Consider the following 14,056-nt stretch of genomic DNA (forward strand, 5'->3'; position numbering starts at 1 on the left):
CGAGTCAATAACACATTGGTCCACCTCTGGTCATTACGCAAGCAGTTATTCGGCTTTGCACTGAGTGACAGAGTTGTTGGATGTCCTGAAGGATATTGAGCCAAATTCTGTACAAATGGCATGTCAGATCATCAAAATCCCGAGCTGGGGAGGGACCTACCCATAATTCTCCAAATGTCCTCAACTGGGGACAGAACCAATGACCTTGCTAGCCAAGGTAGGGTTTGGCAAGCATGACGACAAACAGTAGAAACTCTTGCCATGTGGGCATTATCTTGTCTAGCTGAAGTGTAGGGTCAGGATGGTTTGCACGAAGAGCAACAAAATTTGGCATAGAATATCACTGATAAATTCCTGTGCAGTAAGGATGCCATGGATGAAAACCAAAGACATCATGTTATGAAAAGAAATGGTACCCCAGACCATCACTCAAAACTGCTGGGCCGTGTGACGGGCAACAGTCAGGTTAGTATCCCATCACAGTCTGGAGCATCTCCAGACACGTCTTTGGCTTCGAATCTCATTCACTTGAGTAGAACTGCCTTTAGTGATGAGTCCTATTTCGAACTGAGCCCTGGTGAACAGCAAAGTTTTGTCTGGAGACAACCTGGATGCTGGTGGGATACAAACCCCACTGCTGCCCAACATACAACGTCACAACCAGGAGTGATGGTCTGGGATGGCATTTCTTTTCATAGCAGAATCCCTTTGGTTGTCATCCACAGTACCCTTAGAACACAGCAATATGTCAACAACATTCTACGGCCCATTTTGCTGCCCTTCATGGCAAGCCATCCTGAGCTTACATATCAGCAAGATAATGCCCGCCCACAACCAGTAAATTTCTACTGCTTGTCTTCATACTTGCCAAACCCTGTCTTGGACAGCAAGGTCGCCGGGTCTCTTCCCAGTTGAGAATGGATGTCATCCCAAATGAGAATATGAGAATGTTTGTAGCATTACGGGCAGGGCCCTCCAACCAGCTAGGGATTTTGATGATCTAACATGTCAATTGCACAGAATTCGGCACGATATCCTTCAGGACATCAAACAACTCTAGTCTATCAATACCACACTGAATAACTACTTGCGTAATGACCAAAATGAACCAATGCATCAGTGACTTGCACAATTTGTGAAACTGTTTCTCTTGAATAAATCATCCAATTTTTTCTGAAATTGTAATCATTTATTTTCCTGTACATGATATCACATCTACTGATTCCCGCCCCATTCAGGTAATTCCTTTGTGGTGTTTCTTCTTCTTCTTCTTCTTCTTCTTCTTCTTTTGAGTGCATTCCTCCACCCAGCTCGCTGTCTTGCTGAATGTGTGAAATACATTCAATTTGTCTGGAACTGTAATCATTTGTTTGTCTATTCAGCTGGTGCGCTGCTGGCACCAGTCTCCATCGATTGTCATCCCAATCGTTGTGAGTCTATTTTCGATGCCTGTTTGTCTTCTTCGCATCTTTGGCAGATGGCTATTTAACTGCGGTGTGCGCGCTTCGGGGGGGCTTGAGTTATGGTATCAGCTGTGTGAGCGACAGTGACATGTGGCACTGTGGATGTATGCAGCGTGGCGAGTAGCCGAGTCGGTATGATGGAGGAGAATGGGCAGCTGCTGTGAGGTGTTTAGCAGTTGGAATGCAGATCCATTGCCAGAGTGATTGGAATTTCCTTGAGATTTGAAAAACAGATTTCCTTTGCGTATGTTACATGTTAGTCAAAGTGAATGAACTGGAGTCGGGAGTCCTCTAATTGTTCCTTGGTGGTTTCTGTTCATGTTAATTGAATACCCGAGTGCACTGAAAACTATCTTGATTGCTTCAGTTACTTGACACTGTATTTGGTCTGGCCTCCTGATATGTTGACGGCATTTAAGGGAGTGCTAGCTACGCACAACAAATAGACATGAAGCCGCGCTTAATGCGTAGCTAGAGGTCATACTAAGTAGTGCATAAGTCTGTGCCTGGCATTCGAGAGTATGCCGAAATAATTTTCCTTATTTCCTTTTTCTATGTTATTATTTTATTTGTTTGTTCTAGAGAATTGGCTAATCAAATTTTAAGAGCCGTTACTGGGCAAGTGGTCACATAGGTTAGTTCTGCTTGTGTTCATTTTGTGCTGTGTATAATTAAAGGTTTATTTATAACCAGTTCGACAGATATGATTTGTGTATCTGATGCACCAGAATGTTGTCTGCCACTGACGTGTTTATGTTTCAGATAAGTGGCACTGGACGACGCGAGCAAACTCCTATTGGGGTATCACGGTGGAAGAGGGAAATTTAAGGACCTGGATTGGTGTCTATGGTTACATTGTTAGTGTCCTGCACTTCCATCTTGCTGCTGGAGCATTGTAGTTTTCCGGAAGCTTAAATGTTGCTCGAAGTTGAGTATAGTTCTACTTCACCTTCTGGTCCATGAATTTCCTGTATCTGATAGAACCTTTTGGTCTGCTCGCATCCATCACTAATTTTCAACGTAAAATTGAAACGGTCCCATTTTAAGACCATTTAATATGCTATTATTATATTCTGGGATTGAAATGTATGCGAACCTCGTACCTGTAACTAACACTAAAGAGAAGCCTAGTTGAGAGTATAAATCTATAATACTTTTAATTTGTTAGAATTGCTTAAGATCAGTCCAGGGAAGATGTCTTAGTTGTTGGAAGTAGTTTTAGAATTTGTTATGAGTTATGTCAAAGTCAGTTTCTATGTAAGTCATGGAGCATGTTTAAAAGGTTTGTGTGATTCAGTTATGTCAGTTAATTTGATTAATGATAGTTTTATGAACATTGTTTTAATTAGTGAAAACTGGTTGAGTAAAATTTGAAAGATCTGTGTCTATTGGACTTAAATGCATTAATGTTTTAATCTGACTCGTGCTGGTGGTTCAGTAGGCCAGGTGCCTTTTATTATAATTGTTGTTACTGTTAATTTCATTAAGAGCACGTGTTTGGAATAAAGAAGTGTATGGCAACTACAAACTGGTTATGTGTTTAATTTAGATGTGTCAAAAGGAATAACACATCATCTATATGTGTACATCACCTCTACTGACTTTTGTCTCAATCAGATATTTCTTCATGGTGTAGTGCTTTTTTTTTTTTTTTTTGCTTTGAGAGTAATTACAGTTACACAGAGAGGAATAAACCAGTTAACGGGTTTTTTGCACATGGAATGCTTTTCTTCCCTGTGACAAAACTGTAGCAAGACAGTAATTGCGACTTTCAAGAGCTCCAAATTCAGTTACGTAATATTTTACTACCTTCTATCTTCAACATTGCTAACGTGTTGTAAAACTTTGTTTCACTTTCACAATAATTACTTCCTTCTTCTAAAATACTAATATGTATTGAGGCTATAAAATTATATGATTGGTTCTCTTGTTACCTGCAACTGATCACATAAACACATCTCACATAAAATGATAACGGTAGTACATTTACAAATTTATGATCTGTTTCAGTTTACAATTAATATATTACTAATAATATGATAACATTAAAGAATAAATCTATAGAAAAATAAAAATTATTAAAAATAAAACAATGAAAAATAAAGTCCTACAATTATGCCCCAAATGTAATGAGTATATAAGCCTTCCCCAGTCCTAAATTAATTCTAAACTTTACTACTAACTGATTCTTCAATAGAATAGGTAACTCTCAAGTCACAGTAGCCTACCATCTATACTACCTGTTTGAAATTTTGTTTCCTAAATGAAGCATTGTAATTTGGGAGAACTCTGTAGAACATGAGTCCCCATGTCTCTCATTTGTGTTTAGTTGCATGATAAGCACTATCAACAAAAATTATGACCTGCACACAACTTATTACATTCCAAATGAATCAGTAAGCTAGTTATTCACAATTATAGTACCTTCTCAGTGAGAAATATGTCAACAAGTTGACTATGTTACTGTCTGTCATTTGAGTCAACCTATCTCATAGTCACCTTTCATCAGAATGGTTATAGTGAAAGACTGATCAGACAAGCACTGCACTATCAACCAACTGTGAAATATGTGAGTGATGATAACAAACAACCTGCCACCAATGTTTATGGCCTTTTTGCCTCATATAGGAAGCATTTCCAAAAGGACTGATCATATTCTGTGGAAACACAGTGTGAAACTTGCGTGTGTGTTTTTTTTTTATCACCACCTAAGATCAGGCTCTTTTATGATTTGTGAAGGTTGATCTAGGTATGTGTAAAGAGGGAGTTTATCATATGCATTGCAGTTGTGACATGTCATATATTGATCAGACCTTCAGGAGCATGGAGGAGCTGTGTATTGAGTGTAAGCATCACACATGCTTACAACAGCTAAGCAAATCTGCTACTGCAGAAAGTTGTCCTTTGTGTGATCATCCTAAGGAATATAACAACACTGAGATTCTGGCAGGAACTCCAATTGCTGGGATAGTGTTATTAAGGAATCAGTTGAGATTAAATTAGTAAATAACAAATTGAGATGACAGTTTTTGCTTAAATTTTGCTTGGAATCGTGCTCTCTCCCTTCTCAAAAAACAGAGGGACAGAATTGATGCTATCCGTTACCTTAAACAACACACTCTTGTTGCATTTCTGTCTTGAAAATGACAGGCTGAGCACCTGTCGTAATATCAATAGTTGTCAATGATAAGTTTGGAAGGTAGGGGATGAGGTACTGGCAGAATTAAAGCTGTGAGGACGGGGCGTGAGTCATGCTTGGGTAGCTCAGTCAGTAGAGCACTTGCCCGCGAAAGGCAATGGTCCCGAGTTCGAGTCTCGGTCCGGCACACAGTTTTAATCCGCCAGGAAGTTTCATGAACAAAGACGTTATTGAATCACTTTATTTATTTCTAATCTGCACAATTCTCACATAAGGAATCTAATAGGAGTTGCCTTCCGTGACGTCTGTTGTGATGATGTCAATCGAAAGTTGTGATTCCATCCATCTGCTCTGCCCTATCATATAACTGTGTTGTGTGACATCAAGATGGTGCAGTGTTTTTGAGTTGGGTTGTATTTGTAGATGGCATGTCATAGTATTTGGTGGCACTCTCTTGTGTTGGATGCTCACAGTTCGAAGCTTTTTATTAGGTATCTTAGTGACACATTTGATGCTGGTAGCTGAATGTGTAATGTTATCATTAGAAGAGTTTGTACCACTTTGCTAGTGACTTTCTTTGATTTTGAATTTTTGGGTGATGGGAGTCATGCTTGTGTTTGGTGCATTTCTTATGGTCAGAAATTTAATAGCACTTTACTATTTTTGTTAGGAATGGATATGACAGAGAAATTTATGAGCAGATCATTGCTCGTTGTACAATCAAGTTTCTACATTTACTTGGGCAGGTTGCAGGCAATTCTTTTTCATACATGAAATGGACAGGGATAGGGAAAATAACGTGAACAGTGGTTGTATTGGCATGGTTTGATGGTCAACAACGCAGATACAGCACATGTTGTGCTGGACTGTGCATGTTCAGTACAGATTAGGCATCAATGCAGTCTGTTTACGAGTAGTGCACACTTCGTGTTTGCATTCAGAGGCTGAGATCAACATGCAAACGAAAGACCTAATAGAGTTCCAGAGAGGCAGATTGTGGGGCCCCATTAGCTGGAGCATCACTAACCAAGATAGACAACATATGGAATATTTCAAATTCAATTGTTTCAACAGTTATGACAGCCTACACAAAACGTGGAAAGACATCATCGTGTAAATGTAATAGTGAATGTAAATCAAAACTAAATAATAGAGATTGTCATACGTTAACACGAATTGTGTCAAAACAACACAAAACTTCAGTGGCTAAAGTGACTCCAGACCTAAATAGCCATCTTTGAGACCACAGTTCTATCAACACTGTCCACCAAGAACTCCATAAAACGAATATTCATGGATGAGTTGCTATACCGAAACCATTAGTAAGAACAAACAATACAAAGAAGCATAAAACATGGAGTCAGGAGCATAAATCCTGGATGGCTGATCAGTGGAAACACATCATATGGTCTGACGAGTCAATGTTTTCATTATTTCCAACATCGCGCCAGGTTTACATGTAGAGGATGCCAAAAGAAGCCTACAGTCCTGATTGCTTGATTCTAATGGTTAAGCATGGTGTGAGCAGCCATATCATGTATTCTGCTGGTCCCATCATTATTCTCAAAAGCCATGTTACAGCCAATGATTATGCGAACATTTTAGGTGATCAGGTGCACCCCGTGATTCAAACGTTGTTCCCGAACAATGGTGCCATATTTCAGGATGATAATGCGCCTATACACACAGCCAGGACAGTACAATTGTGGTATGTGGGGCAATGAACTGAACTTCCCTAGCCAGTACAGTCCCCGGACTTAAACATTATCAAACCCTTACGGGCAGTATTGGAGCACAGACTCTGGAGCAGATTTCCACCTCCCCCGTCACTACAGGAGTTAGAAGAGGTTCTGATCAAAGAGTGGCATAACATTCCACTGGAGACTATACAATCATTATATGCCACTATTCCAAGAAGAATCACAGCTGTATAATAGGCAAATGGGAGGGTCCAACACCTTATTGATGAACCATTCCCAACTAAGTACAGGTGTTCACATTATTTTGCCTATCCCCTGTATTTGCAGTTACAAATACAAACAACTGTCAGTTGTATAAGGGAACTGATGACAATGAAATTTTGTGCCAGACTGGTAGTCGAACCCGGATTTCCTGCTTTAAGCAAATCGTCATATTAACCATTTTGGTTAGCTGTGCAAAACTCATGGCCAGACCCAAACTTCCATATGTCATCACTCCTACATCATGTTGTATTCATCCGCTGATACCAACAGCAACTTTCAATCAAAATGTACACCCTGTATGGGAATTACATAATGTGTATGTAGGGACGATGACGTATGGAAGTTTGGATCTGGCCACAAGTCATGCACAAATAACCAAAGCGGTTAAGGCAACTGCTCGCACAAATCAGGAAATCAGAGTTTGAGTCCCAGACCAGCACAAATATTCATTGTTGTCAATTCCCTTACACAGCTGATAGTTGTTCACGTTTGCATCTGCAAATGCATTTCATATATTTCATAACAGCTGTAGTTGCCTGTCTGAAGTAACATTGCATCACTCTTCATTTCGAATAGGCATTGCAATACTGGATTCTTTTTGGTAACTGTGTCAGATTGTGGTTGGAAAGTATTGTGGACAGTGGTTCCCAATCATTGGTAAGGTTGTGTTGTTTGATACTAGTGATGTGAGTGAGTTTTGGTTTGTTGTACAGTGGACTTCATTTTAGAGAGTGTAGTGTAAGAAGGCATTTTATCAAATATCCTGGTCAACTATTGGTATTCATACCAGCTAAAGATGATCATGATAGTGGATGTCTATTAAGTAGTATATAAGAACAGAGCAGATACTGTGTGTTCCAGTCTGCATTTGTACCCAGGATGCTTGCACCATAACAACAAGCACAGCAGTGTTCACTTGTTGTACAAAGCTATATTTATGCCTTGGCACTCTTGAGTTGACAGTTTCATGAATGGTTTGGAGTAAGAGGGCCACCGACAATGTCAGCAGGTAGCCAAATGAATCACTCTTCTGTTAAAAAAGAGAACTCTGATGTGTGGCCTTAGGGTCAGAAGTTATGTATCAGAATGTGTTAATGTTTGGTTAAACTATTTTGATTTCCAATTTGTCACTGTGAGAATATCTACCAAGGATCAAAGCTCAGAAGAAAACAATGTTCATACATAGTGATGGGACAGAATAGCTGGACCGCCAGAACTATTTCTAAAGATGACTGTTAAATCAGTAAGATTTGTAACAGGTAAATGACAAATCCAACACAATGAAAAACATTAAGTGGCTCATGTATGTCACAGCAAACTCTTCTTTTTCACTGTAATAGATAGGGTACGGGAAGATTTGATGATTTAAGAGTGTTGATTTTTGATACTGCAGGCTTTGTTTTAGCTGCCATATAGATCAAGTGAAATTCAGACTACTGCGTTCCTGAGCTGTGTGTAGGTTCATGGTATCGAGGGCTTGATTCAAGCTGAAATTTGTGTGTCCACCTTCTTGATGATGTTATGGGCCAAAGCAGATGAGTAGGATTGGAACTTTTGGTCACCCCACTGTGATGTATTCTGACTCCAATCAATAAGGCTGGTATGGTGATAATGGATAAATAAGCTATGTTACTAATGACAAAAGGAACTTTGAGACATTTGAACAATTTTTGGCTGTAACTAGGCCTACAGCTACAACTGAAGATGAAATCACCATAGAAGGAACTGCAGAAGTTGAACCCACAGTAAATTAAAATTGACAGATACTGACATTCAAAAGAATTTATTTTCTGTTCTTGCTCCACACCTTAAAAAATTCAGATACTGAATTAATACTGTCAGTAGCAAAATATAGTCTTACAATCACACATCATACTAGTGGGTATTCAAAATCACTTTGGAGGCTTATGCACAATGTATATGCGACCAAGGAAAAAACATTCTTGGATTTTTTCCCAAATACACTTTTTCCTGGGTGAAAATACTCTTGATTCCAGGTGAAAGTAGTTTTCTCCTAGTTAAGTGACAATATACTTTTCCTAAGAGCTGAAAAACTTACAATCCTTTGAATGGTAATAAGCACGTGTTTAAAGTCCACCAAATACATCATAGTTGCTTCCAAAGTACTGAAATTGAAATGCGTTGCATGATAAGCTTTTGTCAGCCAATCATAACTCACGTAATTTCATCTCTGCAGCCAGTGATAACAGGTATTCAGAGCATAGGGCATGTGCTGTAGTCAGCCAGTACCAACATCACTGTTAAGTAGCCTCTTCAGATACACAAATAGGAAAAGTTAATGGTTTAAATTCAAACAATAGAAAATCTAGGATGGAATGTAACAATATTATGAAAAGGAAAGTTGGTACTCACCATATAGTGGAGGTGCTGAGTCACAGATAGGCGCAACAAAAAAAAAAAAAAATGGTAAGTAGCAACTTTCCTTTTCATAATAATGGTTTAAATTTATATGCACACAGAATAGCTCAAGAAAATCTAAGCTTTCACAAATAATATTGTTCTTTTTTAGCGTGTATTATCCTTTAAGGTACATTAAACATAAATGTGGCAGTAAAATTTTAAAAAATAATGACACAAGTGATTGGTCTGTGCCCCAAATTTTTCTATGTGGCTGGTCACCAAAGTGTTAAATTTTGAATGAGAGTCAAAAGCTCCATGATTTATGAAATTCACTGCACATTCTCACACTAACAGACTTCATCTCGCATAAAAAGAAATTTACTTTGAAAGTAATGCTTCTCAAGCCACAATTTGCAATATCTTCCCACAACCTGTTACAGACGTAAACAGTTGTGACATCACGCTTATCTAAAGCAGTTTGTTGTTACATAGTATTGTACAGTCTTCATCTTAAACCTTTGACATATTGTACAGTCAGTGAATGCTTGTGTGTACACTTCATTTTTTGTAGTTAATTGCACATTTTCTTTGCAATTAAAGTTTTATTTTGGTATTATTCTCCCATTTTTCTGTCTTAACTTCTGTCTCTGTCAAAAGTGGAGGCGTGCCTGTCATAATTGCTTACAAAGAAAAAAATAATTTACAGTTCTGACTCTTCTTTTCAAATCACATTGGCATCATCACTATGGGTAATTGTGTTGTGAATGATATAACTACCATGTAAACTCACAAGCATGACTAATCTGCAAGTCTCCCTACTGAAACTCAACTAATAACAACTAAACATCCAACGAATAACAACATATATTCTACATTGCTAATAAATGTTCTTTGCGGCACCAAAGATCCTTTCTCTGTCTCTTGCTCCACCTGTGTACACATTGCCTAATGTTGCCACAAAGCAGAAGAGAAAAAGCTACCAAGCCAAGAGAACAGATTTGAGCAAATATTTGTGGTTCATTACAAAGTTCTATGCCTGGATATAATTATTTTGTACTTTTAAAGGCAATTATGCAAAATTATGAAATTGGAGGAAAAGATAAGTCTGTTAATAATTTGAGGCTTTTTATAGTCAAAGCAAAGATGGTTTGATATTGTGTTAATGTTGTTTCTGGTGATAACTGGGTAGAATTTGACAACAATTTCAATAAGCAATGCCCTACATTCCACAACAAAATGGCTACATCAAAAGAGAGAATTATATCATAGTGGAAAACACTGGAGCCATAATGCAAGCTCACAGTTGGGGCCCAATATTCCATAGTGCCTTGGGGGCAAAATGATAAACTTTACCTACATATGTTTCAAATCAGGTGGTGCTATCCACTATAACTAGAGTATCTCCATACAAATTGTGGTATGGTGAGAAATCTATGACAAATCAAATGCATAGATTAGGATCTATTTGCTATGCTCATGTTTCTAAGAAATGACGAAAGAACTAGATTGGCTAAAGGGACACAGAATGTCACAGTATTTGGGCGAAAGATATGTTAATCAGGTTATGAGGTATCATTTTTGAAGAAAAGACAAAAATAAGTATATCTGTTCCAGTAACTATGGATGCTCCTGATCATGAATTTCAAGTCTCAACAACTCAAACTGAAGATAAGTCTGAAGTTGACACTAAAATAAAGATTATAAAATCACTGATAAAGATACTATGAGAGAAGAAAATGACTGAAGTTGCCTGAAATAGTGAGTGGTCTACATTCAAATGTCCAATGACATATGAAGATTATGAGTTCCTATTTAACATACTGGGAAGAGCCACAAACACTTCAATAAGCTATGAGATCAGATCAACAAGAAGACAACTCAAAAGAAGCAATGGATCAAGAAATAAAAGTACCACAAGAAAATCAGACTTGGATTTTAGAAAATCTTTCTTGGAAGAACAGAACCACATCAGGCCACATTCAGATTTAACACCAAAATACAGGAGTGCTGTTACTACTAGCTGGTGTGACCCACTACAACTCTTTATTGAATTTTAATGACAAACATCAATTGGCACCTGTATTCTGGTATATTCCACACTCTCAATTAACCATCTAATCAAAAAGGTAGCAGTTGGCATATTACACATTGAATGGTATACCCTGACACGTATTCTGGTGGTTTTTCTGTTGTAGATCATACATCCCTTGCTTAAGGGCTACGGACATATAGCGGTACATGCCTTTGGTTGTTCTGATTGTAATGAGTATCTTTCTGATATACTGTATATGAATTGCATTACTTTACTTTAAACTTATTTCATAGCTCATGATATGGTGTATCTCCTAGCCACATCTCTGCTCACCAGCAGACTTATCATTTTTGTGATGACAATGGTTTTGCCTTTTCCACATATTTCAGTAAACAGGCCCTACTGCTTAGTGGTAATACATTACAGTTTATTACATTACATTCATAGTTTGGTTTATTAAATAAGTTGCGTCTTATGATCACAGGATCAATAAATTGCGTTGGTGTATCTTCATATTCTCCTTTTATTAATTAGCTATTATTAGTATATGGAACATGATGATACAGATAGTTATGGGGTTGACCTCAGGTAAGTACTAGCCTATACGTTTTATTAGTATACGACAGCATATAATCAAATAATTTACCTTCAGTCTGCACTCGTCAGTGTATGACTATATTGTTTTACACCAGTTGTTTCATGGGTATTGCATTAGCATTGTACCATGATTCTCTATGTATAACATGTAATATTGATCTCTGTTTAGTAGGTTCTTTTTTATGATTATATGACATATATAATTTGCTCACTAGTTTAAGTTAGTACAGTGTGCAACCGTTCTTTTATTTTATTCCTTAATTTACCTGTAACTTCATGTAACTTCTTGTGCTACTTGATACTGTCATGTTATTACATATTAACAGTGTATATGAGACTTGCACCACCCCCTTTTATGGTTATCTATTCCACACTGTTACCATTGTTGCCTGTACATAGGGCTGGAGCATGGCATAGTCAATTGCCGAAACTGGTAGCCAAATAAAATAACGGTTTGGAAATTAGACAGATGAAAGGGGTTTGATTTGATATCTTGTACTGAACATCTGAGCCCGCAACTTTCTCTGAAAAGATGAACATACAGAGTCCTGTATTTTAGTGTTAAATCTGAAGGTGGCATAACTTAGCTGAAACCGGTAATAACAAATAATAAGATGTGGCCTAGACTGTTTTGTTCATTAAATTCATCAGTATAAGGCTTTTAATGATTTTTGAATCAGTCACTAATCGTGAAATCATTATATCATGGAGTAGTTTGAGATAAACGGCTGGCAGAGATTTTGAGTAAACTATTGACAGGTTTCAGCCCTTAGTCAACAATGTGGGAGTTTATTTGTCGACAACAGGTGAGCGTTGATGTGCATGGATTTTTATTTTTATTATTAAGTGTAGTGTAATTACAAACTCTGTGCATAAAAGTTTATTCCACACATTATGTGCTCCACATAAGTACTATTTTTTCCTTGTTTTCCGTGTTATTCTGTGCCTTGCTAAAAGACTATTTCAACAATGAGTTAAAATTCTACGAAAATAATAGTGTCCACTGCGCAAATATCCCTACGTTTCATTTATCCGTGGATCACATTTACATGGATATTGAGCGTCATGTGGTAAGCTATTACAGAAAGACACATAATGCATATAAACCAGCATTCATATACTCATAGGGCTACTTTGAGAAGGTTTCGAGAGTTTAATTAAACTAGAAGAACTGACCTCGTACATGGCCCGGTAAACATGGTTCACAGTTGGTTACATTATTCTCCTTAGATGTGCGGTCTCTGCATGGCAAACACGCAGTTCGGTCTGTTGATGGCAGTTCATTCTCGCCACATAACTCGCATTTTGGAAAATCTGCGAATTCGGAGGGGACGATTCTTGCTCTTGCGGTGCATGCGCAAGTCAAACCTGAACATGTTATTGTGAGAACAAACTTGCGTAAAAGTGATAAAAATAGCTTTTCACCTAACACCAGAAGTACTTGGTACATTATTTAATAATTCACATCAGAACAATGATAGTTTTAGAAGGCATATTACTGTGGTAATACCGTTTTCTTCCCGTACTAAGTGTCTGCTACTGTCGCAGGGCAGGCACTTCAGCAGGACGCTGTTAAAATATTCATTTTCATTGCAGAGCAAAGGATCACTATAAGTTAATGTCTCTCCTGAAAATGTATTAATACGAGTCGTCCAACATAATATCAGAATCAGGTAATACAACAGCTTCACCATCTTCCACAAATTACATATCTTTACGTGCAGATTTCATTTTAATTAAGTGCTGTGTTTACAAACACATTCTAACTGCGCGCACCAAGACGACGGGTAAACAGTTATATCGATTCCAGTTTGGCCAACCCATCATGTTATTTTCGGTATTTTACATAAATTGTCCATTAAGCAACGTATGGCAAGTGTCTATTTTAATATACTTTACGAAAATCTATATCGAAAAATGAATTTTTTATTTATATTGGATAATATATTTTGTTTCTCAGTTTAGCCAACAGTTTCTATAAACAATATTTTTGTTGCGTTGGTGAATTTCCGAAGTTCGTAGGAACTAGGAACAGATGTCAATCCTTGTTAAATGGAGATTGTCTCTTGTTATCAACAAACCCAAGGTGTAGAAGCGATGTTTGTGCCGGCGTTGGGAAAGTGGTGTTCGTGTTAATGACAGCAGCGAAAATTTTAGGGACAACTCATAAAAAGTTATTTATTACTTGCCCATCACGGCGTGTAAAGAGCAAAAAATGGAATCTCCGGAAAGCGAGAATTCGGAACAAGCTACCGAAGCTGATCAGGAGACCAATTTAAGACATCGAAAGCTTCTTACGTGTGCTAAAAAGACAATTGAAAATGGTAAAGTGAACATCATATTGTTTCTTGTACTTTTATTACCGTGCACGTCGTGCAAATCTTGCTTCTACGTACAAACTTTTATAACAACTAGGTAAAATTGTATTTGCGAATAATATTTTATTTCTGGAGGAAACTCGTGCATAGTCTCTAGTTAATACAAGCCTTGGTGAAGAATG

At 37.7% G+C, this 14,056-nt stretch overlaps 2 protein-coding genes across 3 annotated transcripts in view; one reads left to right on the forward strand and one right to left on the reverse strand.

The window, feature by feature from the left end:
* The window catches only part of LOC124615793 (meckelin), a 213,460-nt gene extending 200,143 nt beyond the window's left edge, over positions 1-13,317 (reverse strand). For both annotated transcript variants that reach the window (XM_047143917.1, XM_047143916.1), the window contains exons 1-2: positions 13,067-13,317; positions 12,733-12,924 (exon numbers count right to left, since the gene is read on the reverse strand). In XM_047143917.1, the coding sequence (XP_046999873.1) occupies positions 12,733-12,924; positions 13,067-13,250 (376 nt within the window). In that variant the 5' untranslated portion in view covers positions 13,251-13,317. The remainder of the gene's footprint in view (positions 1-12,732; positions 12,925-13,066) is intronic.
* A 305-nt stretch (positions 13,318-13,622) lies between these two features.
* The window catches only part of LOC124615505 (anoctamin-8), a 191,267-nt gene continuing 190,833 nt past the window's right edge, over positions 13,623-14,056 (forward strand). The window contains exon 1 of the mRNA XM_047143460.1: positions 13,623-13,880. Within this exon, the coding sequence (XP_046999416.1) occupies positions 13,772-13,880 (109 nt within the window). The 5' untranslated portion in view covers positions 13,623-13,771. The remainder of the gene's footprint in view (positions 13,881-14,056) is intronic.

The sequence above is a fragment of the Schistocerca americana genome, chromosome 5, assembly GCF_021461395.2.
Source record: "Schistocerca americana isolate TAMUIC-IGC-003095 chromosome 5, iqSchAmer2.1, whole genome shotgun sequence".
Lineage (NCBI taxonomy): Eukaryota > Metazoa > Arthropoda > Insecta > Orthoptera > Acrididae > Schistocerca > Schistocerca americana.